General features: G+C 34.5%; 1 protein-coding gene across 2 annotated transcripts in view; it reads left to right on the forward strand.

Moving 5' to 3' along the window:
- LOC149556726 (ras-related protein RHN1-like) overlaps window positions 1-24719 on the forward strand; it is a 155245-nt gene extending 130526 nt beyond the window's left edge. For both annotated transcript variants that reach the window (XM_089831215.1, XM_089831214.1), the window contains one exon: window positions 24293-24719. In XM_089831215.1, coding sequence (XP_089687341.1) covers window positions 24293-24396 — 104 coding nt within the window. In that variant the 3' untranslated portion in view covers window positions 24397-24719. The remainder of the gene's footprint in view (window positions 1-24292) is intronic.
- The last annotated feature ends 2693 nt before the right edge of the window (window positions 24720-27412 follow it).

The raw sequence follows: 27412 nt of genomic DNA on the forward strand, positions 1-27412 counted from the left end.
TGATAGTTTTAGTTTAGTTCTCTTTTCTTTAGGAATGTGAATATATACAGGGCACCCAAATATTCTTAGATGACTTAAGTCTGGTTTGTTGCTAGTAAATACTTCTTCAGGAGTTGTAATCCAATATTGAATGAGGACATCTATTTTGGATGTAAATTGTAGTGTTAGAAGCTGCAACCAAGAAGGAGGTGTGAAGGTTTTGATCATGCATCATAGCTTTGGTAGATTCAATAATAGATCTATTTTTCCTTTTTGTGACTCCATTATGTTGAGGATTATATGGTACAAAAAAACTCCCTCTCAATCCCAACAGAGATGCAAAAATCTTTAAAGTTTTCTGAAATGTATTCACCTCCATTGCTTGATCTTAGGATTTTGATTTTTTTTCTAGTTTGGTTTTCAACTAGTGCTTTAAATTCTTTGAATTTGGATAGCACTTCGGTTGATTCTTTAAGTTTAAGGAAGTAAATCCAAGTTTCCCTAGAAAAGTCATCTATAAAAATTACATAGTATAGACATTCGCTTAGGGAAGGTACAAACATTGGACCACATAAGTCAGTGCGAATGAGTTCAAGTACAGATTTGGATTTGTGTTCAGTTTTGGGAAAGGACCCTTATATGTTTTTACCTAGGGCACATCCTTTGCAAATACCGAAATGATCAGGTTTTAAACTAATTTGGTTACTATTTTTTCTATGGAGGATAAGGCACGAAAATGAAGGTGACCAAGTCTTCTACGATAGATTTCATTAGTATTTGAGATTTCATGATTTAGGGCTAGATTTTGATGGTTAAAAAGTTTGTATAAACTTCCATCTCTAAATCTGATGGATATAGCATTCTTAATGTTGGAGTTCTTTGGCTAGGATAGTACTTTATCTTCTTGGAATGTGATTCGATACCCTTGGTCTACGAGTCCAAAGAGGAGACCAAATTTCTTTTTATACCCGGTACAAACAAAACATTCCTTAATTGAAGAGTGATACTTGTTTATAGTTTGATTGAACACGATCCAACATCTTTTACTAGATGTGTAGAATTATCCCCAACGGTCACTTCTTCAGAGGAGTATCCTTCAAAGCTTTCGAATTTGTCTCTAAAACCTGTGATATGAGGAGATGCTCCACTATCTATTATCCATGTATTTTTTGTTGGCATTGGGTTCACTTGAGAGGGCTAAATAAAATGCATAGTTTTCATCCTTTTCATTTTGACTTCTGCTAGGGCTGCTTGAATTTTCCTTCGTTCTGGACAAACTTTATGCGTGACCAAATTTTTTACATTTGAAGCATTGTACTTTTGACCAATCTCTTTTCTTGTATGTTTTGTTAAATTCCTTTCTTTTTTTGCTCGAATTGTCCTTTCTTTCCCTTATTGTTGGAATTTACTTAAAGGGCTTGAATATCTCCCTCTTGATTTGGACTGATGCCTCTTGAAAATTAATCTAGATTCGTCTTGAGTACATTCATTTTTGAGTTGCTCAAATTTTGGAAGTTCAGATCTAGAGCTTAATCCAGGAATAAAAGATTCCCAAGATAAGGGTAATCGTTTTAGGGCTATGATACAAAGTTTATCATCCACTTGATTTTCGACAGTCACAAGTTGATCTTTTAACTCTGAAATTCTTAAGAAGTAGGATGTAATAGATTCTTTGTTGTTCATTTTAATGAAAAGTGGTTGTTTTAACATAAGCAGCCTATTGGTATTATTAATTTCAAATGTATTTTTGATGGTGGAGAACATCTCATATGCTGTTTGGTGACTTGATATTGAAGGAAGTATGTGATCTTTAATAGAGTCTATGATGATTTTCATGGCTTTGTTATTATGTCTTGTCCATGTTTTCTTGCATGGATCATTCTTAGGCATGGACTTGTTTTCCTCTATATATTCTTCTAATTCCATTTCTCGAAGTACAATCATTATTTGAATCTTCTATGATGCAAAGTTGGAGGCCCTTTCAAGTCTGTCTTCTAGTCTTATGTGATTCACCATAGTTTTAGATCGAAGATACCGAGATAGTTTAATAGATTTAAAATTATATGGGACTGACTGAAATTCTCTATTAGTGTGGCTCTGATACCATGTGAAAGTATATGGATCCCTGATAGAAAATATTAGAGTGTATTTTTATCACAAATGATTCAGATCTGATATATATAATTCAGTTCAGACTGAATATATATATATATATAAATCAAACTATATTATATTTAATATGTATTCTGAAATGTATATTGAAACTGATATAACTGAGATTAAATGTGGACTGCTGCTGAAGAACAGTACTTTGCCGAGTTGATAGATGACTGTCTCAGCCAGCGGTCTTAGCATTAATAGAGAGGAGTTCATCTCCCGCATGACTCTACATGGCCAATGGCCACATAGGATCATTTCCCTACATGGACCATGACCCTAACTAAGACAAAGACTTGCCGTCAGTTGGATAAATGCAAGCCCAATACAAATGAGGAACTTCGATATACTTTAAGGGATTTTATATATATATATATAAGTATATGAAGTACATCAAAATTATATTTAGAATGATTAAGTGTGTGTGTGTGTGTATATATATATATATATATATATATATATATATATATATATATATATGAATGAGAGAGAATCACAAGATTATATATTTAACATGATGTGTACTTCACTTCTACAGAAGCTACACTTCAGCAATATGTTCCCTGCCCTATGAGGGATTTTATAATGATATCAAGAGTAAAACATGGCTTTCAAAAGAATTCACTATTATTCTGCAAAGGGTACACCTCCTTGTCTCAGAGACATATGTAACTTAATGCCCCTGTACAAGGGCGTACAACTTGTACAGATTTTTTATTTTAATTAAAAAAAAAGAACCTCATTTGTAATAAAAGACAAGTTAAAAACATATGTCACAACTTTGAGCTAGGCTAGTGTATTCCTTATCCATTAACACTTGGCCACTAGAATTTATTAGGATGGTTTGCTTGCGAAAAAAATGGTATAACGGATACAATGATTGATTACTGACTGACAGAGATTCATTTTATAAGCATAAACTTTATCATCAAGGGACAACTTGGATACAATGCTAGATGAATTTGAAATTTGATAAGGAATAATAAAAGGTATTTCCAGAATATGGCCTGATGGGGATGTTGATGCAAACAATGTGTATCCTAAAACTCTAAGCTGTAAGCTTCCAATGTCAGACTTACTGGCCTCTGTCGGCACCATTGATATGATAAAATTTTACTGAGATGAAATATAGTAGATGGAAGTATAGAATTGCATGTGTATTTTGAGAGGAAGCCTTTAAGTGGCTGCGATCTTTCACTGTATAGAGCAATGATCGGTTACAAGGGAATCATGCCCGACCAAGAAACAGTTATGTGCATGAGAGAATTTGCAAGGTGGTGAGCATGAGTTACAATCTTGAATTAAAAATGCAAAGGGCCAAAATAATGAGGAATTTATGAGAGACCGATAGACTTCATACAATAATATTAATTTGACGTAAGAAAAAGAAGACGAACATAGAATCCTTCCCATGATTTATTATATCAATAATACTCATATTATTTACACTATTTGTACGTGTTATTTATACACATACCTACACATGTTATATCTCAAATATACGTATTCTTACACATACATTATATTTAAATATACGCATACATACATACATATACGTACAAATGTAGGTAAATACTATGGGTATCATTATAATAAATCATGTCTGACATCACAAGAAGGTTTGTAGAGCATCCAGATTCTCAAATCAAAGGTAACGATTATTTTTACTTCGCTTAAAGTTCAAGTGAATATATATTGTTGTATCTTTTTAGATTTGATGACCTAGTCAGCTCATGGTGTACACTAGGCATAATCTAGTTTGCCCAACTCGCTTTCCCCTGACTGTGGTGGTTTTGATTTGTACCTGTTAGCTCAGTGGTAGATTGGTGACCTCGTACCCTAGTCCCTATTTGTCAATGCTTCCCCCCATTGCTGCGCTTCCTACAAAAAGAATTAATTTGGTGAAAGCATACTTCCACATCATTCAAATAAAGTTAGTTATTATAACTAATAACCATATTAAGTAACCATTTTCCTTTCATGTAAGAGCTTATAATTAACCAACATTTTCCATCCACATGAAACATAACGAATAACCAATATTTCCATTCATATAAACTCAAAATGAGTAACTAATTTAACCAAGCATCTTCAGATTTTCTTGATATATGAACGACCACCTTTAGTAGAGATGTGCTTATACCTTGTCTAATTGACAGGTTATCACTTGTATATCTCCTAGTTATCATGCATTGGCTATATATTGAGACACATCTACATTGTAATGCATTAGGCATTAGGCTATTGAGCATTGTACTCTTGATCATTATTGACTTAATCAATTGATCCTATCATTTTTCTTATCTCTCTTATTTGTGCTATCGATTCGGCCTCTAGATCTTGGCATTGCATTCATTTCCTTAAGCTTAAGCAAATTCTTACAAAATTGATCAATGTGAAGACCACAACTGATGTTATCTATCAAATCCATCAAGGCATTGGCAATACCAAGAATAGCAACCTTAAGGATTTATGCAATCAACATTGGTCAAAGGGTAAAACCGATTTCTTTGTAGAATGAATAACACTAAACATATGTTTATCCCTGTGTTGAGTATTCAAAACAAATAATAAGGTAAATTCTTCAACGATTATATAAACATTGATTATGGTGGAGACAAATATCAATCAATCAAAAATACATATGGAGTGCCACAGATGAACAAATTAATCAATAATAAGGCTTGTCATATTCCATCTATCATATTCATATTCTCCTCTTCATCACTCCTTACAACCATGTACTTTCATAACAGTTTGGCATCATGCTGTAATGTATATGTTCATAACAACACTTGCATAGATCGCATCACATTTGCATTATCAGTGTTCAGAGTAAGCAAGGAATATTATTCATAATGGTACAATTATTAGGTAAGCCGATCACTATAATAATCATTCAATAATTAATGTGGTTGTGAATCGATTAAGAAAGGCATCTCTTTACACACCTCTTCCTTTTGCCTCATACATATGTTATGATGATTGCATCATTTGATCAAGGCATGATTTGGAGAATTTTTTGTATCCTATAAGGATCACTCTATTATGGACCATATTTCCTTTTGGTATCCATTCAACACAATCATATAAAGTTACAGTCAGAGACATTACCAGCTGAGCATATTATTATCGTCATATTAGACACAACCTACATCATTATTTAGAGCATACTTCAAAGGGCTATATCAGAGACGACTTGTATAATTTTGCATATTCTTAATTGCATTTTGGTACACTTCCATCTTGGCCACAATGTGATCTCTTACCTCAAACTTAGGTACCATCCTCTACATGCAATTAGTGAAGCCCTCCATGAGCTCTTCATTGGTCTCCACATAGGATGGAGAGAAGTGAAAACTTGGTTTGAGGGAGTACTCCTCCATATAAATGGGTTAGTGGAGCTGATTGTTCCACCTCCTATCAATAATTTCCCATATGGGGTCAAATTTGAGGTTCTCCCCTTGTAGTAATTATTGATAAACCTCTTTGGCTTTGTCCATGGCTTCATAAAGATACCCCATTGGGATTTGATCCCCATATACCAAGTGGAAAACTCTAACTAAGAGCTCTGTCACTTACAGTTTGACTTTCTGTGGAAAATATATCCTACTTATTAAGTGATGAGCTTAAGGAGCTTCTAATGAATGGTTCATAAGGCACAACACTTGGTGAAGGTTTTGCAAATGGGGTTGCAAGCAGAATGGGTTTAACCATGGAGGGAACTATGTAGTTAAACGTGCTCGAGCTGGAGTAGTATTGGGATGTGTGACCTCCCGGGAAGTCCTGGTGCTTCACCTCTGTGAGCATCACCTAGATCCAATGAGTGCTAAGTGTTCCATTTATTCTCATGAGAGATGGATGCATGTGTGAATCGCTACTCATGATATATGGGTCAATGGGTTTGACCCAAACTACATAGTTAAATCCTGATAGCCATATCACAATTTGACTTGATGTGGAAAATATATCCTACTTATCAATTGATGAGCTTAAGGGGCTTTCTAATGAATGGTTCATAAGGCACAACACTTGGTGAAGGTTTTACAAATGGGGTTGCAAGCAGAGTGGGTTTAACCATGGAGGGAATTTCGTAGTTAAGTGCGCTTGAGCTGGAGTAGTACTAAGATGGGTGACCTCCAGGGAAGTCCTAGTGCTTCACCTTTGTGAGCATCACCTAGATCTAATGAGTGCTAAGTGTTACATTCATTCTCATGAGAGATGGATTCATGTGTGAATGACTACTCATGATAAATGGGTCAATGAGTTTGACTCAAAAACTACACAGTTAAATCCTGATAGCAATATCACAATTTGATTTGTTGTGGAAAATATCTCCTACTTATCAATTGATGAGGTTAAGGGGCTTTCTAATGAATGGTTCATAAGGCACAACACTGGGTGAAGGTTTTGCAAATGGGGTTGCAAGCAGAGTGGGTTTAACCATGGAGGGAACTCCGTAGTTAAGCGCGCTCGAGCTGGAGTAGTACTGGGATGGGTGACCTCCTCGGAAGTCATGGTGCTTCACCTCTGTGAGCATCACCTAGATCCAATGAGTGCTAAGTGTTCCATTTATTCTCATGAGAGATGGATTCATTTGTGAATCACTACTCATGATATATGGGCCAATGAGTTTGACTCAAAAACTACACAGTTAAATCCTGATAGCAATATCACAAGTAGAAAACAATTTTCATTAATTGTTAAGAGACTTCAGTTACAAATTAATAATGAAAGAGTTGATTCTTGAATACAAAACAAATTAGATACAACAAGCGGTACAAGGCACTGACCCTGAGTCTTTGCATGTAAATTCCTGTATATTAGAGATTCAGACAACAAATACAACATTATAATCTTGATTGCTTTGAAATCATAATTACTTTATATGTAAATAGTGTGTACATTTGGAATTAAGCCTGATTCAAGTCTTACTTCATTAGAAGATTCATTGAGAAATTGTTTATATATTCATTATATTGTGAAGAATCTAAGTAGTGTCTCATATTTAGGAAAATGGAACATTACACATTGTTAATTAGATTAGATTTCTCAACTATTATCATTTGCACTTTATTTGATGAGTAGTAGTTGAAGAGCCACCATTTCCAATCATCCTCACATAGAAAGTTGAAGTCCATTGAATAAACAATGTAAGTCCCTTTATGATACCCAACACATCACATCATTTACAAATGATTGAAAGTCGACGACTAGAAGGAACCTTGGGGTTGCCTCATTGATCACACAATCCATATGCATTATTTAGGATATGATCTTCATTGTTGAAGAGAGAGTTGGAGGTTTGGTATTTCATTTGAAATACTACCTATTTGATTTTGCATGTTGAAGTGGTCATAAAATTTCATCATCAACAATACTCTTAGGAAAATAACACCTTCCTTTGCATAGTTGTTTAAGTTGGGGAAGTAAGGATTGGTTGGTTTCACTTCATCATCAATAGTCTCTCACATTGGTAGAGTTAGAGTTATCTTGGATTCCTAAACCTAATTTCATTTGCACTTTTTTCATTAGAAGTAGTTGAAGCACTTGCATTGCCAAATGATTTATATTTAGAAAGTTGATATTCCGTTGAATGAACAACTTAAGCTCCCTCATGATTACCAACAAATGCCATCATTAAATTGAGTTGTGCCCAACATTAAAGACACTAGTACATATTGTAAATCTTGGGGTTTCTTTACTTGACCACAATTTCACATTGTTCAACATTTGAAGCTTCCTTGTTTGAGAGAGGTAGAATACTTAGTATTATAGATTGAAATATCATGAACTTCTTGACGATAAGTATAATTATCAGTTGAAGTTTTTGGTAGATAGAAAACTTGTAACTTCTGCGCCCAACTTATTGTAGCAAAGTTACAAAAATATTGGTGATAACTTGAAAAAACATCATGATATTCTCTGAAAATTTCTGCCGTAGTCCGCATATATGGACTAACGGCCAAAAAAAGGTCAAAACACATTTTTTTGATTGTAAATATCAGCTTGGAGAGAAAAACGGGTTTGAAGGAGAAATAACGTGATTTGCAGTGTTGTAGAGCGATTTGTTGTGGATTTGAAGCGGATTCAAAGAGATTCTTGAAGCAAATATGGATTCAGAAGTAAGTTTTCAAAATTCTTTTTTTTTCCTTGAAATTATGTCTTATCTTTGTTGCATCTAATTTTAAACAAATTCTATAATAGCATTTCCGGTGTACTCTAAATTGTTTGAGTGTAATGAACAAGATCTAATACCACTTTTGAGCAATTTTTGCAATTTTTGTTTAGTTTTCTCAGTAATTTCATATTTTCTTAAAAACTTTTTTAACTTTACATTGTTTTGATTTCCTCTTTCAAGTTTCAGCTATGTTTAAAAATATGCAAAGTTTTAACCAATTTAGTTTGTTTGCTATCTTTCTTTATTAAAATATAGTTTATTAATTTGAGTCTTCAATTTGTAAATGTAGGTCGATTCTTCATTAAAATGACAAATAAGGATAGCTCCACAATTGGGTCAGTAGTAGGGTTTTCTAGTGCCCCAGGAGACGCATTTCCATTTGGCTATGTAAGCATGTGGACTAAAGGGGCTAGAGACAAGGCTTGGAAAAATGCCCTTGAAGGACTCAAATATAATAATGTTATATGCATAAATGCGAAAAATTAATTAGTGGAGGCATATCGTATTCGAAATATCACCTTGGGGGGATCATGGAGCATGATATAAGGGTTTTTTAGAACACCACAAAAGGAATAAAGAAAGAGATGAATGCCATTTTGGCTGCTCAACAAGAGAAGAATATTTAAAGGGAAAGGCCTTGAGGGCAGCCATCTCTAAATCTTAAGGTATCCCATTATGTCTCCTTTTAAAAATTATTTATTATTTTCTAATCATCATTACTATTTTTAATTTTGTTAAAACAATCTTCTTAATGAGATAACATGTGTTGTGACTATGTATCTCAGTCAACCTTGAAGAAGTTGCACCTGAGGGCATAGTGGGCTCTCTTCGTGGCCGATCTAGCATCCCCTCGGCCACCACTTTTGCTTGTTCTAGTAGACCACTGCCATCTGTGCCACAATCATCTTCTATAGATAGTTTTTTTTGTCTATAGAAACACTCCTGGAGCACAACCATCATTGGAGGCTACTGGGTTGAACATCAATGTGCATCAGCAATTTGACATTCAATGTGCCAATATCCGGTATTTCAGTAACATCCCCTTCAATGTTGTAGCAAGTCCCTATTGGCTGAATTTTGTGACATGAATTAATTTGGCAGGAAAGGGAAAGTCCATAAACTCCATCAAGTTATTGTGGATTTTTTATCGCAGAGAAGTTTTGTTTTATCACCAATAAAATAGGGCAATTATTGATGGTATTTTTCTTAAATATTGTAGATGAAGGACAACTTATCACTCACAAGCTAGTGACGGCCCAACGAAGGCCAAAATCCTTTTTTTAGATTGGAAAAATAGATTTGGAGAGGAGAGAAAGGGAAAAACAAGAAAGGTCATTGACATCCTTCTAGAGTAATTTTTTGTGGATTTGAAGTGGATTCAAAGATATTTTTCAAGTGAAGTTAGATTGACAAGTTAGTTATCATAATTCTTTTATTTAAATCTTTGTGTTATATTAGTTGCATCTATGTTTATGCAAACTCTATAATACCATTTTCAAGGTGCTCTTACTCATTTTAAAGTGTAATGAACAAGATCTAATACCAATTTCTAGCAATTTTTTACAATTTTTTTTCATATTTTTCTCAAGAATTACATTTCTTAAAAATTTCATAACTCAATTTTTTATTTCAAGTTTCAGCTATGTTTAAACTAATTTAGTTTGTCTAAATTTATTCTTTAAATTCCTCAATTTGTGTCTTCAATTTGTATGTGATGTGTAGGTGATTCTTCATTAAATGAAAAACAAGGTGTTGGCATAACTGGTGATGTGATGAGTGATGATTTGATTGTGTGATGATTAGTTATTGTATTGTCATTGATGTCAACTATTGACCAAGTATTCCTAATATGTTGCCAAGCATAATTATGGTAAATATAGTGTTGTAGTAAGGAATTTTGAGTATGATTGCCAAGAGAGTATTTGGATTTCCTTTTGAAGAGTATTTGTTGACCGCTACTATTGAAGAGAAGAGTAAGCTGATTGGTAAATTCATAGTGCAACTACTAGAATACTTGGTGATAAGTGATAGGTTATTTGATTGGTTTATCAAATCCATGATGAATAAAGTGAAGTGATCACATGATGATGTTCATAAGACAGTGAAGCCGATATATTTCTTATAGCAACTCATTAGCATTACAGGTGAAGTAGTTCTAGGATGGAAAGGTGATAGGTAAATAGTTTCAGGACAAGTAAGTGACCGGTGAAGCTATGGCAAATAGGTTAAGAAGAATGAGTTCTTGAGTAACGATCAGTGACAGGTGACAAGGATGTGGTGAATTTGGATGAGTTAGCCATGAACCAGTGGCGTGGATACACATGTGGAGGTGATGATATGGCATTGATCGAGAACAGTGTGTGGAGAAGATTCAAGAGGAAGCATACGACATGTCAAAACATGTTTACCTCTAGCACAAGTTTCTATAAATTAGTTTGTACAATTGTGTAAAGTGGTTTGTAACATAAGATATTGTCTTATGGCAGTTGGATCTGAGCGAGATATTTGAATTTCACAATAGTAATACGTTTAGGGTTTGGTTAAGTCGACAGAAATGGAAAAGTAGTATAAACAAGTGAAAGATGAACAAGTTTGATGTTGTCGATTTTGGTCTAGTTTGTGTGGTGAAGAAGTGAAAGGTGAGATCCAGTTACAAAGAAGAGAAGAGTGTTGAGAAGTGAATTTGATAGGTAGAGGTAGTGTTGTTTCATAGGTCATTCTTTCTGTTGTTCCCTAATAGTTACAACAGGTGAAATCCTTTAACCGGGTGGATCGTTATAGGTCCTTTTTGTAAATCTTTCAACGGGGTGACCCTTTAGCTAGTGTTCAAAGTCCTTTAATAAGGCTACCCTTGACAGAGTAAAGCTCCAAATAGGGCTACAGATAAATCCCCTAACAGGTTGACACATAACAATGTCTTTGTGACTCATTACAAGGTTAAGCTCTTTAGAGGGCATACTTCATGAGAGTACAATTATTTACAGGTATAATCCCCACTGCATTTTTTGATCCAAGTTGGGTTTCCACGTAACCAAAATATTTGTGTTAAATGTGCAAACGATTTCATATGATGGCTGCTTTTATTTTCTGCAATTAAGTTGTTTATCAATTAAAGGTTAGAGAGGTTGAGAAAGTTGATTGTTTGGCTAATTACTAATTCACTCTCCCTCAATAATCTAGTCACTTAGGACGAATACAAGGATAGGTCTACAATTGGGTCAGCTGTAGAGTTTGTCCGTTCCCTTATAGATGCATGCTCTTTTGGATATGTAGGCACACAGCCTAAAGGGCCTAGAAGTAAGGCATGCACATATGCTTTTGAAGGACCTGAACTTAATACTGTGATATGCATAAATTGTAAAAAACTAATTAGTGAGGCATATCTCGTTTGAAATGCCACCTTGGAGGGATCACAAAGCATGACACAAGGGTTTGTGTGAAGATCACAGGTAAACAAAAGAGATGAATGCCTGCCTTGCTGCCCAAGAAGAGAAAAAGTTGCAAAGGGAAAGGGAAAAATTGGCCATGAGCGCAACCATTTCTAAATGGCAAGGTATCTCTCACTGTCTCCTTTTGAACAATCATTTGTTATTTTCTAATCACCATCATTCAGATTAGATTTTGCTAAAAGAATGATCATAATGAAATAATGTGGGTTTTGACTAGGTGTCCCAACCACTCCTAAAGAAGAAGAAGCACTTGAGGGCATGGTTGGTTTCCTCGTGGCCCATGAACCAGCGAATGTACCTTTCCCTCAGTTTCCACTTCTGCTATAACATTCATGTGCATCGGCAAGTTGGCATTCAATGTGCCGATTTCACTATTGCAACAAGTCCCTATTGGCTGGATTTTGTGATGGGAAACACAGTGGCAGGAAAAGGCTACAAGGTGCCTACTCCAACAGACTTGAGTGGGAGGTTAGTTCACTTGTTTTTAAAAAAAATGTTTTACAGTTTTACAATTTACTTATTTTTGTTGAATGTAAGTTTGTTTAAATCAAATTTGTGTACTTACTTTAATTTCATGCTTCTAGGTCCAAAGATGTGGTAGAAGACTAAAGATCACAATGGAAATAATTTGGTTGCACCATACTTTCAGATAGATCGACGAATGTAAGATACCATACCATTACCAATTTTTTTTGTTTCTTGCAAGTATCAAGTGTTCTTTTTTAAATCCTTGGATGTCTCAAACAAGGTAAAGACAAATGAAAACTTTGGCTCTAATGTTAGGCCAAGCTGCAATGGAGGTGGGGGTTAATAATGCGGTGAAAATTATAATCGACAATGCAACAACATATGTGGCAGCGGATAGGATCCTTTAAAATAAGTATAACACACTTTTTTGGTTTCCTTGTGTAGCACATGTCCTTGACCTTCTTTTGGAGAAAATAGAAAAATCTGATTGGGTGAGACCAAATGTAGAGGATGCATGAAAGATAATTTTTTTAATCTACAATCACCCTTTGGTTCTTTGCTTGATGCGAGAACAGACCAATGGGAAGGAGTTGGTTAGACCTATAGTCACAAGGTTTGCAATGATTTTCTTAATGTTGCAAAGTGTTATTACTTGTTTGACCTCTTTGAAGAAAATGTTTATGAGTCAACCATGGCTAGACTCAACTTATTCAAAGAAACCCGATAGAGAGAATTGCATACGTCATCTTTGACAACCGCTTTTAGAAGGTGCTATAAAAATTGTGATGGTAGCTTGGAAACTTCAAAAGTTAAATATGTAATTGTCTTGTATTCAAGAATCAACTCTTTTGTTATCAATTTGCAACTCTAGTCTCCAATGATTAATGATAGTTGTTTTCTACTTTTCAATTGTAAGTGATAGAGCTCTTGGTTAGAGTTCTCCACTTGGTATATGGGGATCAAATCCCAATGGGGTATCTTTATGAGGCCATGGATAGAGCCAAAGAGGCTATCACTAATTAGTATAAGGGGACAACCTCAAATTTGACCCCATATGGGAAATTATTGATAGGAGGTGGAACAATCAGCTCCGCTAACCCATTCATATGGAGGGGTACTCCCTCAAACCAAGTTTTCTCTTCTCTCCATCCTATACAAATCCCAATGAAGAGGTCATGGAGGGCTTCACTAATTGCATGTAGAGGATGGTATCTAAGTTTGAGGTGAGAGACCTCATTGTGGCCAAAATGGAAGTATACCAAAATGCAATGAGGAAGTTATCCTCCTTAGACTTAGGGAGGAGAGGAAGAATCACTCAAACCATAGGTACAATATTGGGTTTTTAGTCTTTCACATGCATAATAAGTAGATATAAACTAAGTTACTAAAATATGTTTTCAACATGCTTTCTAACTCTTTAATATTTATCTTGCAAATGCTTGGTGACAAAACTAGGGTGGATTGTCTCAAATCTGCAAAAACTTGCACTTCGCATCCTATGGACATCCAACTGTGAGTATAATTTGAGCTTATTTGAAGCCATTTACACAAAGAAAAAGAACAAGCTAACACATAAATGCTTCAATGACCTCGTCTTTTTGCAATATAACCGTAAGTTGCGAATAAGAAAGGTAGAGTTAGCACTAGTTGGTCTGCTTGATTTGGATGACAGATCCTTATTGTGATTGGACATCATAGGAGAAGCCTCCATTGTTCACAAAGGATGAGATCTATGATTTGGAGAGGTTGGCTATGGAGGAAGGCGAATTCACAACAAGATTGGATGACATTCATGAGGAGGATGAGGGCTTTGAGAGTGAGGAGGATACAAATGACGAGTCATTACCTTTGTTAGCACTGTCTGCATCTAGGATGGAGGTCGACTAATAGACACATCCACAACCACAACAAAATTCTAGGGCTAAATCCCCCCTCCCACCCTAGTAGTTTTTACTAGAGTTGTTGGGAAGGGGAAGAGGAAAAGGAAGATGTAGAGTACTTTGATATTGTACTTGACACTTGTATTTGCTTATAGTTTTACAAAGACAATTTGCCATTTTTAGTTTGCTTTAGAATTTAGAGTCTAGACTATTAGACTATGGCTATGAACCATTATCAATCCATGTGAGTATGTGATTTTGTATCCTATTTGCATTTATATATATCTAGATCACCGTGTTTGGTTTGTTTACTCATTTATTGATTCATTAGATGCATCTCTTTATTGAATTTCGCAAAAGAAATGCATTTCTAATGAAACTTAAGCAAATTTTTAAGTTCCAATATTTTCTTGAGAAGTTTTTTCCTTATATCCGATATTTGCCGATATCTTTTTCCTTTGCCCTTGACGATAACTTATTGATAACTATATATTGAACTATGGTTTAGACCTAAGTCACAAGATTTGAGTTCGAATTCGAATTTGACAACTATAAAATTCAAAATTGAGATGAAGTTCAACAAGTAAAATGTTTGGAAAAAATCAACATTAAATTTTACTTTATATAATTCATTTATATTAAAATACTAAGTTGCACGAGTACCTACCCCCCCCCTTTGCACTAGGAAAAGTTTGAACTAGTTCGCAGTTCTGGTCCGGCTTAGACTTGGTTTGACTAGGGTACTGTTTTTGCCCAACAGGTTTGATCGGGTTCGAACTGGGATCAAACTTGGGCGAACCAACACCCAAAAAGTTTGAACAGACTTCGAACCCGCAACAAACTGGGCTTCGCAGATGGCTGGAAAGTGTTTTTTTAGGCAAAAATTAAATATTTTTTGGCATCCACAACCTTAAAAGTTGTTATGAATTGCTTTTGCTGGCCTCTCATTGTCATTTTATTATGAAGATTGAAGAACTTAGAATATTAATAGATTTTCATTCCATTAGTTAAACAATGAATGTGAAACAATGATACTTGAACTTGATATTTTAAATGTTTTGACTCTTTGATGTTGAAGTTGGTTTAACTATGTTACTATATGATGGTATGATCAGTATGATTACAAGTTTATCTGTTTATGGTGTTTTAAAGTTTTTGTTATTTTAAATGTGTTTATGCTACTATGCTACATTCTAATTTTAACTCATGCTTCATAAAAATGTGTGTGTGTAATTTTTACATGTTTTTGTACTGACAAACCCAAACCCCTTTCCAAAATTTTGATGAACTTACGAACCAGTTCTCGAACTTCGACCGTGGAACTGAACCCAAACCCGCAACTTAGTTAAAATATAAGTAATATATCTACTAAATTATCAAATAACTTAACATAGCCAAATAGATTAGAAATTATTATGCAAAGATGACATGCATATAAGTATATGAATATAAGCCACAAAACACACAAGAAATTACAATCACAAAGATTTATTAAAAGTAAATTAAAAATTAAGCATAATTTTGAATAAAATAAAAAATACTGAATTAAATTTTATTTAAAATAAATTATATTAAATTAAAAAATATTCATAAATTAATAAGATAATTTTTTTAATTTGAATTCAAATTTTGTTAATTTTTATATATTACAAGCTAATATATAAACTAAATATAACAAAATATTAAAATTTAGTCATGAATTTTTATATCAAACATGAATTAAAAACAAATAATAATATTGAATGTAAATTTTTAAACTTTAAATGTTAGTTTTTAATAAAAGTAAAATATTGCTTTACATCATATAAACTCAGTTATAAACATAGAACAAGAATGCACTTATTTTTTTTACAAAACAATGAATATTGTGGTTAATAACTGTAAATTGAAACATTATTAAAATCTAATTTAAAAACAAGTTGCATTGGCCACGCTGGGAGTCACAGATTGACTGGAGTACGATCAGTTTGCAGCAGTTGGAGCATTGCCCTCGTTGTGCCTTGCCTTAGAACCTAGCTTTAACATGTCAACAACGTGTGGGTCATTGCTAAAGAAATTAATCAGATGTAAACAAAATTTGTGCCCTCATTGCTAGGTGTCACGACTGAACAAATTTGCTTATTAAACTCTTCTAAACTCACAGATCATACTCTGTTGAAAACGACATGGTATAAAAAACTCTATCAGAACCGTAAACCAAAACACCTACTTCTTTTTCTAGAACAAATATAAATGCGAACTTTTATGAATTTTATACCATTTTTAAATGTTCACCAAATTTTGAACTAAAACTAAAAAATTTGGCAAACTTAGGTTCAAAATATTAGAGTATGGCTACCAGCCATCAGCATTCCACATGAGGATACAATTTTGTATGCTATTTGCATTTATATATATCTAGACTCAACTTGTTTGGTTTGTTGACTCATTTAATAACTTAGCATCTCCTCATTGAATTTTGCAAAAAAATACATTTCTAATTAAATTTTAGCAATTTTTTAAGTTCCTGATATTTTTTTCTGATAAATTTCTGATTTATGTCCAATATTTTCCCAATATTCTTTTTGCCCTCATCAAGTTGCCGATAGCAATATTTTGAACTATGCTCAGTATTATATCTTGCACGTTCTGGTGATCACAAAACTCACATCTATAGGACTTCACACTGGCCTGAAGACAATTGTGGACATCTATGACATCCACCAACCGCCATGGGGATGGTCAAGCGTTTCCCTTTTCCATGCATTGTTTTCTTTAATAGAAAGACTAAAATGCTCTTGAAGAAAACATCTTTTTATTTCTGTTTGTTGGTTCTCACACCTCAGCAATAGGGTATGAATGTTTGATAAATTCAAACACATATCTTGTTCTGAGCAAGTGGTTGCAGGTCTGCAACAATGGACTTTTCACTGATATCAAGGGAAAACAATTCTCAATCATAGCCAAAATCACTAATTAATAGGAACAACAACTTGGCAATCAATTTTACAAACACCTAAAACTTGGTAATGCATAAAGAAGTGGTTGTAGGTCATATTAGTATTAGAACATCATCAAAATTGTTGGTAAACAGATTGTTCTTTCTTTAAATAACTCTCAAAACACCCAAATGTTTGAAGAACAATTGAATACAACAGTTGGGAAAATGTTACTTGATAACTAATTTCCCTCTGAATTATAGGTATAGCTTCCTTGTAGGTGATTTTCAAAAAAATTGTTTGTTTCTAATCCTACTATGGTGTGTTCTTGACCAGAGAACAGAAGAGGTAAACCAAGTTAGTCCTAGGCAGGACTAACTCAGGCAATGGGTTGGTTTTGAAATGAGATCAACTCCAAAAATTCACACATCTTATGAATCCATGTAATTGATAATGCAATTAAGAAAACTGGTAGTATGAATTATATGCAAAATGATATGATATGATGCTAAGATGTAATACTACAAAAGAAGTATTTCTTTTAACTTTAGCAATTCTCTAATTACTTATAAGTTAGTTAAATTGAAAAGAGATACAAAACTTCGTTTCTTTTCTGATTTCTAATCTAACTTGAAAGAAATACACAAACTAACATATGCATGGAATAGTAAATCAATGGTATCAAACACTACAATTCTTGTCTCTGCAACGAGTATTTCACACCAAAATTTGCCGACCTTTGTATTATCAAAAGAGATTTCATTTATAGTTTTTTGTCATCTCTCAATTCTGGTAGAGCAACAGTCATTCAGTAGAAAGAAAATGAGAATAAAACATGAAAACATCTAATCTACATCATAATATGGACACATGGCATTTTCCCATTGATGATCTTGAGTCCATGGCACTTCTGAAAACACATGGCGGCTGTTTGGCACCAAGTCCGTATAATTCATATTCCAACGGTCACCACAGTTTGGAATTCTCATTGTCAATCTCGAATCAACGATCACGATTAAAACATAATAAACCTCCTGATTTTTCTTTATGATTTCCTCCATGGGTCCCTCTGTGTACATGTGTCCAGCGCTCGCTTTCCCGCATTGGTTATCTTTTATGCATTTTTGAAAAGCAGGAAAGTGAGCATCGTTGATCCTTTAAAATCTGACGGCTGAATGATATCTTCTCTTTCATGTTACATCTTCACTACAGTTTCAAGATTCAACATTTCTTTTAACTGCAAGATAGTAATGGCTCAAACGACTAACCGCGTCGTAGTTGTTGGAAATATAAGAGTAATTGAGAGGGGAGGGCTGAATCAGTTACTACAAAAACAAATCCTAGATCCCTTCGATGTCAGTACAAAATAATTCTGTGAAAGCTTAATTCTGTTGATGCTTGACAAATAAAGAAATACTGTAACTCGGTAAATACTGAATATACTCGGTAAACATTTATCATGAAAATCTTAAGATTTTAATCTGTGATTACTTATTACTTTAGCTTAGTTGCAAACATATAAAAGAAATAGCATGAACACATTGGACACCAAGATTTAACACGGAAACCCAATTTGGGAAAAACCACCAATTGCAACTAGTTACTATATTTCACTCTTTTGAAGTGAGCCCTGTTAGGAGCCAACCCTGTCAAAGGTTACAAAACACACTGTAGGTGTGACCCTGTTAGAGGATTTAATCACCCTGTTAGGAGTGGTCTTGTTAGAGGTCTTTAGACAATTCAATAGAATTGCCATCTTATTAGAGGATTTACAAATAGTTGTTAAGCCAACTTTGTTAAGAGATTTAGAGCACTGCAACAATGGTTAGAGAGTAACAATGCCATGACTTGATTTGGATGCAACTAAATTGCTGATTATAGATCTCAATTCTGGCTTGTATACTTGATCCTTCCTAATCGAATATATATTTTCAGCTTCTCAAGGATATTTTGCTTATCCTTCTGATTTGCTTCCTCTCAGCATCATCAGATCTTCAAAAAATCTTCCATGCATTCACACATACTATACACGTTCTCATTCTCAACTTAACCTTTTATTTATATCTTTCATATTGTCAAGTCGGCTCAAATACAACTTGGATTAACTAATATTCATCTTCTCAATTGGCTAGAACCAACAGATGAATCAATTAAACTCAATAGGCCAAAATAAGAAAATCCTTTGTTAGCCGACTCTGTTTGGTAGACACTAACTCATAAATGATTTTCCTGTGTTAACCAAGTGAACTCGGTTAACACTGCATACTTACACAAATCCTTTGGTAATTGAGTGAGCTCAGTTAGCACTGGTTCCATCCAACATTTCCTTCATTAACCGAGTGAGCTTGGTTAACACTCAACTTCAGCAATCTTTTCTTTGGCACTTGAGTGAACTCGGTAGACACTGCCTTCTGAACTAAACAAACTCTGGAATGCTCGGTAGCCACAGAAAACTGTCTTCAATGCTCGAGTGAGCTTAGCATGTACTAACTGATAATGATATGACATTTTGTGTAACATCAAAGACAATACACAATTAATCAATTGTTCTAATAGCAGCTTCACAACTATCATTCATACAATTTCTTCACTCGATGCGATGATGTGATAATTGCTTCCAGGTTGACCTTGACTTCATTCGCAAGCTCGCAACTGGAAAAGCTAAATTTCCTGTGTCACTTGCAATGTTGCGCTCTCTTTAACTTAACTGTTCAGATTACTTTTCGAGGTTTTGCACCCTTAGCTTATGATTAACCCTAACCGCATGTGACTATGCAAAAGCTTAAATTTTAACTGTTGGGCCCATCATTGCATCCTCGTGACTTGAAGGAACTTAATTTTTGTATCACTTGTTATTGTGCAAGAACCTGTTTGATTTAACTACAACTATCATTCTGCACTTTCGCAACTTAAAAATCCTAACTCATCTTTAACCTTGCAATGATGCGATGAAGGACTTTTCGCAGTCTCGCACCCCTAACCTAGGGTTAGTCTTGAATGCCAGTGATGATGTGATCCTTAGTTTTTGCAGCTTCACTTTCTTAACTCATGATTATCTTAATTGCCTGCAAACATCCAAGAACGTTGGATTTAACCGCAACTATCTTTTCACATCTTCGTAACCTACTTTGAGGGTCAATATTAACATCGTGCAATGATATGATGAAGGAATTTTTGCTACTTTGCAACTTATCTTTTATATCTGCAATATAGGTTGCGACGTGAAAAGCATTGATCTGAACCAATTTGATGGTTAAGGATTCATCTCTAAGGCAATTTGACCTTTCAACCAGTTACGTGGACCTCCAAGCTATATTCTGTATTATTAATCTGATTTCTATCTTCGTTCTCGCTACCTTTGACCAAGGAAAACGCCATTGTTGAGCAGATTGAGCATTCCTGAACATTTTTTCCGTCTCTTTTGCATTTGATTGAAAATCTACCTTCATGGGCCGAAACCCGCTGAAGAGAGGGCAAACTGAAAATTCCTGTAGAAGTTTCAATATAAAGAATGAGAATTTGAAATTCATCCTTGAATATTTGCAATATGTTGTGAGTGAGTGGAACATGATCTTTATCAGTTTAGGTACTAAACTTACCCATTAATAGACATGAATTTAGGATAACCCACCTAGTTCATTAGAAAAAAAAACAAATGAGGGAAATCTGATAAAGATCTCCTAGCTTAAGGAAAACTAGACTTAAAATCATCATAAGAAAAGCAGAAGAATACCACTTTTGACTTTACATCTAAAGTTCATTTGTTTTAACATGGGGAGAACAAAAGTGGGGGCAACAAAAATAACCTCAAATCAGAAAGAAACAATGAACTACTTGCAAACAAGTGCTGGAATGATCAATGGCAAGCCTTGAAAACCAATGTGCAAAGCTCAAACTTAATTGCAGGTCTGATAGTCAACTGTTGCAGGTCAAAACAGCCACAAAATTCATCAAACACTGTGCCAAAACATCAAAGAATCCCAACTTTACCCAACAGCACCCTAAGCCATCAGAACAAACAAACAACAACAAAGGGGCCAAGAAATGCAGGGAATCATACCCAGCATGATCACGCCAGGTTTACAAGAGGTACAACCTGTATGTGGCCATACTTTCAGGCTGGAAACCACTCATATTCCAAACTCATATGCCTGGGCTTGAAATGAACATCAACGGGAACAACTTGTCTAGGATTATCAATGCTATTGATATTGGTGATCAAACAGGGGCATCAATTGGACACAAATGTTATATGTTAAGGTTCAATAATGTATGTATACATGCTTTATCCATGTTTTCATATGAAAATATTTTATATAGACATCTCCTTTACCAGCCTTAAAGCTGGCAAAAAAATCGCCATAATGGAAATGTGTCCCCTCGTCCCCCTCTTGGAAACTCAGGGTAATATATAAATGAAATGTCCTTACACAGTTCATCAGTAGAAAATCAAGATTGAGTTGCGTGCAGTAACCATTATTCAATTTACAAGATTTGGGATGTTGTGTTAGTATGATTGGGGGGCGATGATCACCCTTGGATATGGCTACAACTCTACAATTAAACCTTGGCGAACCAAGCAAAATACTCTAGGGCAAGTGAAATAGTAGCAGCAAAATAGCCAATCTAGCAAAATAGGAACTGAAATTCCTCATATGTTGAAAATAGCTGTTGACCTGCAATACCACTAATGAGGAAATTTCCATGTTTTCTAGAGGTGCTTATATCATGGTAGTGGCTATCCAACCACAAATTTAGTTTCTTTTGTACAATGCTTTTACAACTTCTCCAAAAAAAAAATATGTTCCCTTCGTTTGATCAACTATATTTTGTGGCTGCATAGCCGCTTCCTTCATATCATTGGCATATAAGTGTTGTGTCAACAAGTACTAATTGCAATCTATATCAGTTGCGTGTGAGGATTACATATGCCTGTTGGCATGATGATGATGATGATGGGTGACAAGATTAGGCGAGAGTTTTGGTTGGATCATCATTCCTATGTTGTCATTGCTGGCAACCAGATGATCTAAATGTCACAAATCAGGTATACCAATAATCAGATAGATAAAATGGTTAAGTGTTGGATGAACTGGGCAAAGTAGAGGCAATTTTGGTAATTTAAGTGTGCGACAGCTTGGAAGTAGATTGAGATGAATGACTTACATGATATCATTTACAGAGGTATTTTAATAGAGATCTGAAGGAAAACTTACTAGATTTACAGATAGGACGAAGATCTAGTGTGATCTACAGGATAGAGTGAAGAACAATGAACTGATAGAGTACATGATTGTAAATCAGTTAAATCGATACAGGTTATGATTTTGATTGTTAAAACATAAAGTTAATAATGATGAGGCCAAGATGAAGGCACAGGGTTTGAAGAATTATCTCTTGCTCATAAGATTTGAAATGGTTTTGAGATTGACTTGTGGAAACACATCTAGGGTTCTTCCACTGCCTCAAGAACTGTATAAGGTGATGAAAGATCAATGTGCAATAGTTGTTGACGGAAAGTGCTAAGTATGTGAAAGGTAATTGTAGAATAGTGTGTTAGCAATGATCTAGAGAGAGAAGTGAACAAGAAACAACTGGATCTATCATGCAATAAGTGCAACTTTCAGATCAACCACATGTGTTGATTTTAACAGGTTAACAAAGAAAATCCTCTAACAAGGTTACTCCTAACAAGTTGTGCAGGATCCTAATAGGTTTGAAGAAGAAATACTTTAACCAGGCGACTCTTAAAAGGAGTTCTAAATTCCTTAAAAAGGTAGATCCTAACAGGTCTTATTGTAAAGCTTCCAACAAGGCTTAACACTCATTCACCAGGTGGATGTAATGCTCCTAACAGGGCAATTTGTGACTGCAATAGTGAAGATTTGTGGGTACTAATTCCCACTGTGATCATTTCCTCTAACCAAGGGTTTCCATGTGAAAAGTACTGGTATCAACCTGTTACATGTGTGAATGTTTGAATTACTTTTCTATTACTTGATTATGTCATTTGCACGATTCATATTGTGGAAGCTGGTGGTGAAATTAATTAGATCTTTAGTTACACTGATTCACCCCCCTCCTCAGTGTCTCCTGATTTTAACAATGCCATCTTTGGGAAATAATGGTTGTACACAAATGTTGGTTCCATCATTGGAGCTACAATCCTAATTATGGTGTTGTGCTCATTAAAATACTTATGGAAAGGTAAATTGGCCAATGGAATTTGTGCATAGAAACAACATTAGACAATCCTAACTATATGTAACTATGGTAACACATGACCATTGCAATCCTTAGCTAATATAAACTATCTTTGTATTCCTCAAAGCTTTCAGGCTAATGTTGAAAGCTAAGAGAGATTGGAACTTTTAAGGAGGTTTCAACCGTTAGCCATCAAATATAAATTACCTCTGGATTCATTGAAGTATACATGCTAATGCTGAAATCTAAGAGTGATTGAAACTGTTAAGAAAGTCTTGATCAATTGCTTGAAGTTGAAGCAATTGAAACTTGCAATTAGTTCTATCTTGTTGCTTGCAGAATTAATGTTTTGTACGGTCTTGCTTTCATTTGCTTGGTTTCACAGAGTATGTTCTGTTCTAATTTATATCTTACTAAAGGGGTTCTTGAATGGCCAAATCTGGGCACTTAAACATTATTGTATTTGCTCTTATCGAATATTTATATATTTGTTGTTATCAAGGACTCTACTTCTTATGGTGTGATAGTTGTGTGATTTAGATGCCAAAAAAATATGATAAAATATTGAAGCATTACCATTTTGGGGATTGTTAAGAATTTTATTTTGCAAGGATGTGATTTGAGAAAATGGTGGAATGGAGTGCTTATGCTATATTAAAAACTTGCTCAACATTAAATTTTTATTATTTGTTTGCACTTTAAAGTCATCCTTAATTGGGGTTCCACATCATGAATTCTCCAAAAAATGTGGAGTGAAATCATATGCTAGGGATAAAGTCAAAAAGTTTTGTTCTCCACATTTTTACTTAATCCAAAAACGTTTATAATTGTGGTAGAAGCCCAAAGAAGAAAAATATCATCTTGTAAGTGGCATTGATAAGTGATACAAGCTTTGCTTAGAATTATTTTTCTTTTTTCCTTTCTCAACATTGAATTTTTCTAAGATTTCATTTTTTTAGGGGCTATTTCTTCTTCTGGGTGATTACATTTTCTAGTTTTTGTGTTTTACATTCTTTTGGATTTGGAGAACAGAGTTGTAATTATTTTTTTCTGCAGGAAAGCGACTACATCAAGCTCAGCTTATGCAGCCTCCACCAGGTTTGCTTCTTGCAAATGGAAGAAGAGAAACCCGAAATTCCAATTCGTGTTGCTTAAAATAAGGTTGTGAAGTATACAGATTCTGGTCATTGTAGATCCGATGTAGATATTGTGCCAAAAAAGCTAGTAAAAATGTTTCCTACTGTGCAATATTGAAACCTTCAATGCTCTAAATTTCTGAAATACAAAAGCATCTTTGCAGGATTCTTCTTATATTTGTGACACTAGTGTTTATAAGCCAACTATTGCAACCACTACGTGAATTAGTCAAGTGTTATGAAAATGTTAAGTCTGTTAGAAGTTAGATTTGTACATTACTTTTGCAAATAATGTATAAAAACCCTTTTCCGGAAACTATATTGATTTTATAGATTGTTATTTATAAGTGAACCAGAACAGTAATTGGATGTTATTTACAATAGCAAATGGAGCAGGTTACTCTTGATGCTGGTCAAATTGAGTGACTCAGAATTAAGCATTTTAAAATTTGCATTCTCTTTTGTACAATTGCACCTGTTGAATGTGGCATCCTATAAATACATCGAGGGATGCACAACCTTGAGCAGCCTTCAGAAATTTTAGTCGAAGGTTATGAAAACTTTGTCCATCGGATTAGTTTGGGTTGATTTTTTGATGAAATAGTTACCAAATCAATAAATATTGTTATGTGCAATACATTTCCTCTGATATGACTATTGGGGCAAAGAAAGCCTTATAGGTAAATCTTTTTGGGAGATACATTAAGACTCTTCCAGTAATGGTAGATACTTCTGTTAAAACAAATAACTACAGCTGAAGGACCTTTTTGGTACACACACTGGTGTGCATGCATGCACACACGCATTCATAGGTAGGTGGGTTACAGCATATACATGGTCACCATTCAAAAATCAGGTATTAGACAAGTTTGTATATATGGAACTTAAACAACCAGGCATGAGAAGATGATCATTTTGCCCTCATCCATGTTTCCATAATTTTTTTCTTCATTCTATAAAATGATTCATTCATGTATAGATTTCTGTTTTCGTTCCTGAATTTTTTATCATATATCTTGATTTGACTATGAACCCATCCAGATCTGATGCACAGAAGAGTGACCTACACTAGAGAGAGTGATATCATATTTAGTCTGCAAACAGAAGCCTTCTAGGGTGGACTAGGTGAGACTGTGAGTGGTAATCATGTGTGAATATGACATGGCCATGCCTCCGCCCCACTTCCCAAACTCCCAGCAATAAAATTGCAGTAACATTAATGTTATATTGCTTGATTTACATTTTGTAGTCGAAAGTAAGAAGTCTAGTGCTAGGAATAATTTGCACTTTAAATGTAGAATCTTAGAATCTTAGTGTTAAACATTGATTTCATGTAATCTAATAAAAAATATTTATGAAGACATTGGGCATTTTTGTATTAAGTGTTTGTATAGGTTAGAGGCATAGGTACGAGAGATTGCCAAAACTACTGCAACTGACTGCAAGTATAATGTGGACATACGGCCAACTAGCCATAGTAGGGATAGGCATATTTTGTAAGCGGTATATCTTCAATCTTCTTATTTATGCGTATAGTATATAAGATGTATGTAGAACTGAGGAATAGTAAGGAAAGTAGAGTAAAACGAGTTATTGAGAACATAATATATTGTTTTAGACATTGTATATACTACACAGATAATTATATATATAGATTAATGGTCATTGTACAAACTTGTGCTTATTTTTGTATAGAAAATGTTTGATCTCTGTTAAAGCACCACACATTAGTATTTTGTGCTGCAGAGTCTCTGATTATTCTCCTATTGTCAGGGTATAAACATAACATTTGCAAGAATGTCTGGAGATCATACCTCTGGTTTTTAATCTCCCTTTTTTTGCTAACATTGGTTCTGTTGTTGGGACCTTGTTAAAGCAATAAAGAAGAAATCAGAGCACCGAGAACACTTAACAGTAAAAACATATTTACAAAGAATAAAGAAGACAAGTTAAAAAGAAACATGCAATAGATTTCTTTAGGTCTTAGCCTCATGAGAGGGGATTAGGCAATTAGGAGGTGGTGAACGTAAAGGGAAGGTTCGATTTCACCCTTCTTGCTAACACCAGTTGTGTTGTCGGGACCTTGTTAAAGCAATAAAGAAGAAATTAGAGTGCCAGAAAAACTTGCCTAGCATCAACATATCAATAAAGAATTTACGAAAAGGCAAATTGAAAAAAACATGCAAGAAATTCCTTGAAGTTTTACTATTTTAGTCTCGTGAGAAGGGGTTAGGCATATAGAGGATGGTGAATGTAAAGGGAGGGTCTTGAAACATGTCTCTTAAAATGTGTGACTAATGAAAGTAGGCCTATTATAAACACCATGGTATGCATAAGATGACCAATTAACCACAAAATCATTTGCACCTATGGAAAAGACGGGCAATAAAAGATGAATAAAAGAGAGGTAATTCAATTAACAAAATAGTTGAACGTGGCAAATAGAGGTATGGAAGAAAAGTGACAGAAACAAACTCCGTAAATGGAACATCAAGAATGGTACTGCAGAAGAATGTAGAAAGCATAAAAATAGTCAGATTAGCACGCCAAGCAGGGTCTTGTTGAAAAGAGATTAAAGCCTGTTCATGTGAGTGTTGTCGGCAATATCATAATTAAGTCAAACTTCAGAACAAATAAATCAACATTTGGTGAAGCAAAAGGCATGTTAAATTTTTTTTAGTAGGATGTGTATATAGATATGTGGTATCCAAAAGCATCAGGACGAAACTTAAAGAAGCATTCAGGGCCCAACTTTTTCAGCCTTGAGCACCACATATATAGCCAATTTCATCCAATAGAAATATGGCATCCAAAAAAAATCAGGAGGAAACTTGCAGAAGCATTCAAGTCCCAACTTTTTCAGCCTTAATAACCACATCTAACCACATTTATCCATTATCTGTACTACATTTGATGGGAGATGTGAGATGATATTTTTTCTTCCGAAGAGGTTACAACTTTGAAGATTTGATGTAGATAGTCAAACAAGTGTAAGAAAATTATGGAGATGAATTATATGGAAATAACAAGACCATTTTCG

Source organism: Cupressus sempervirens, chromosome 5 (assembly GCF_028749045.1).
Source record: "Cupressus sempervirens isolate cs-2001-9-10 chromosome 5, ASM2874904v1, whole genome shotgun sequence".
Taxonomy (NCBI): Eukaryota; Viridiplantae; Streptophyta; class Pinopsida; order Cupressales; family Cupressaceae; genus Cupressus; species Cupressus sempervirens.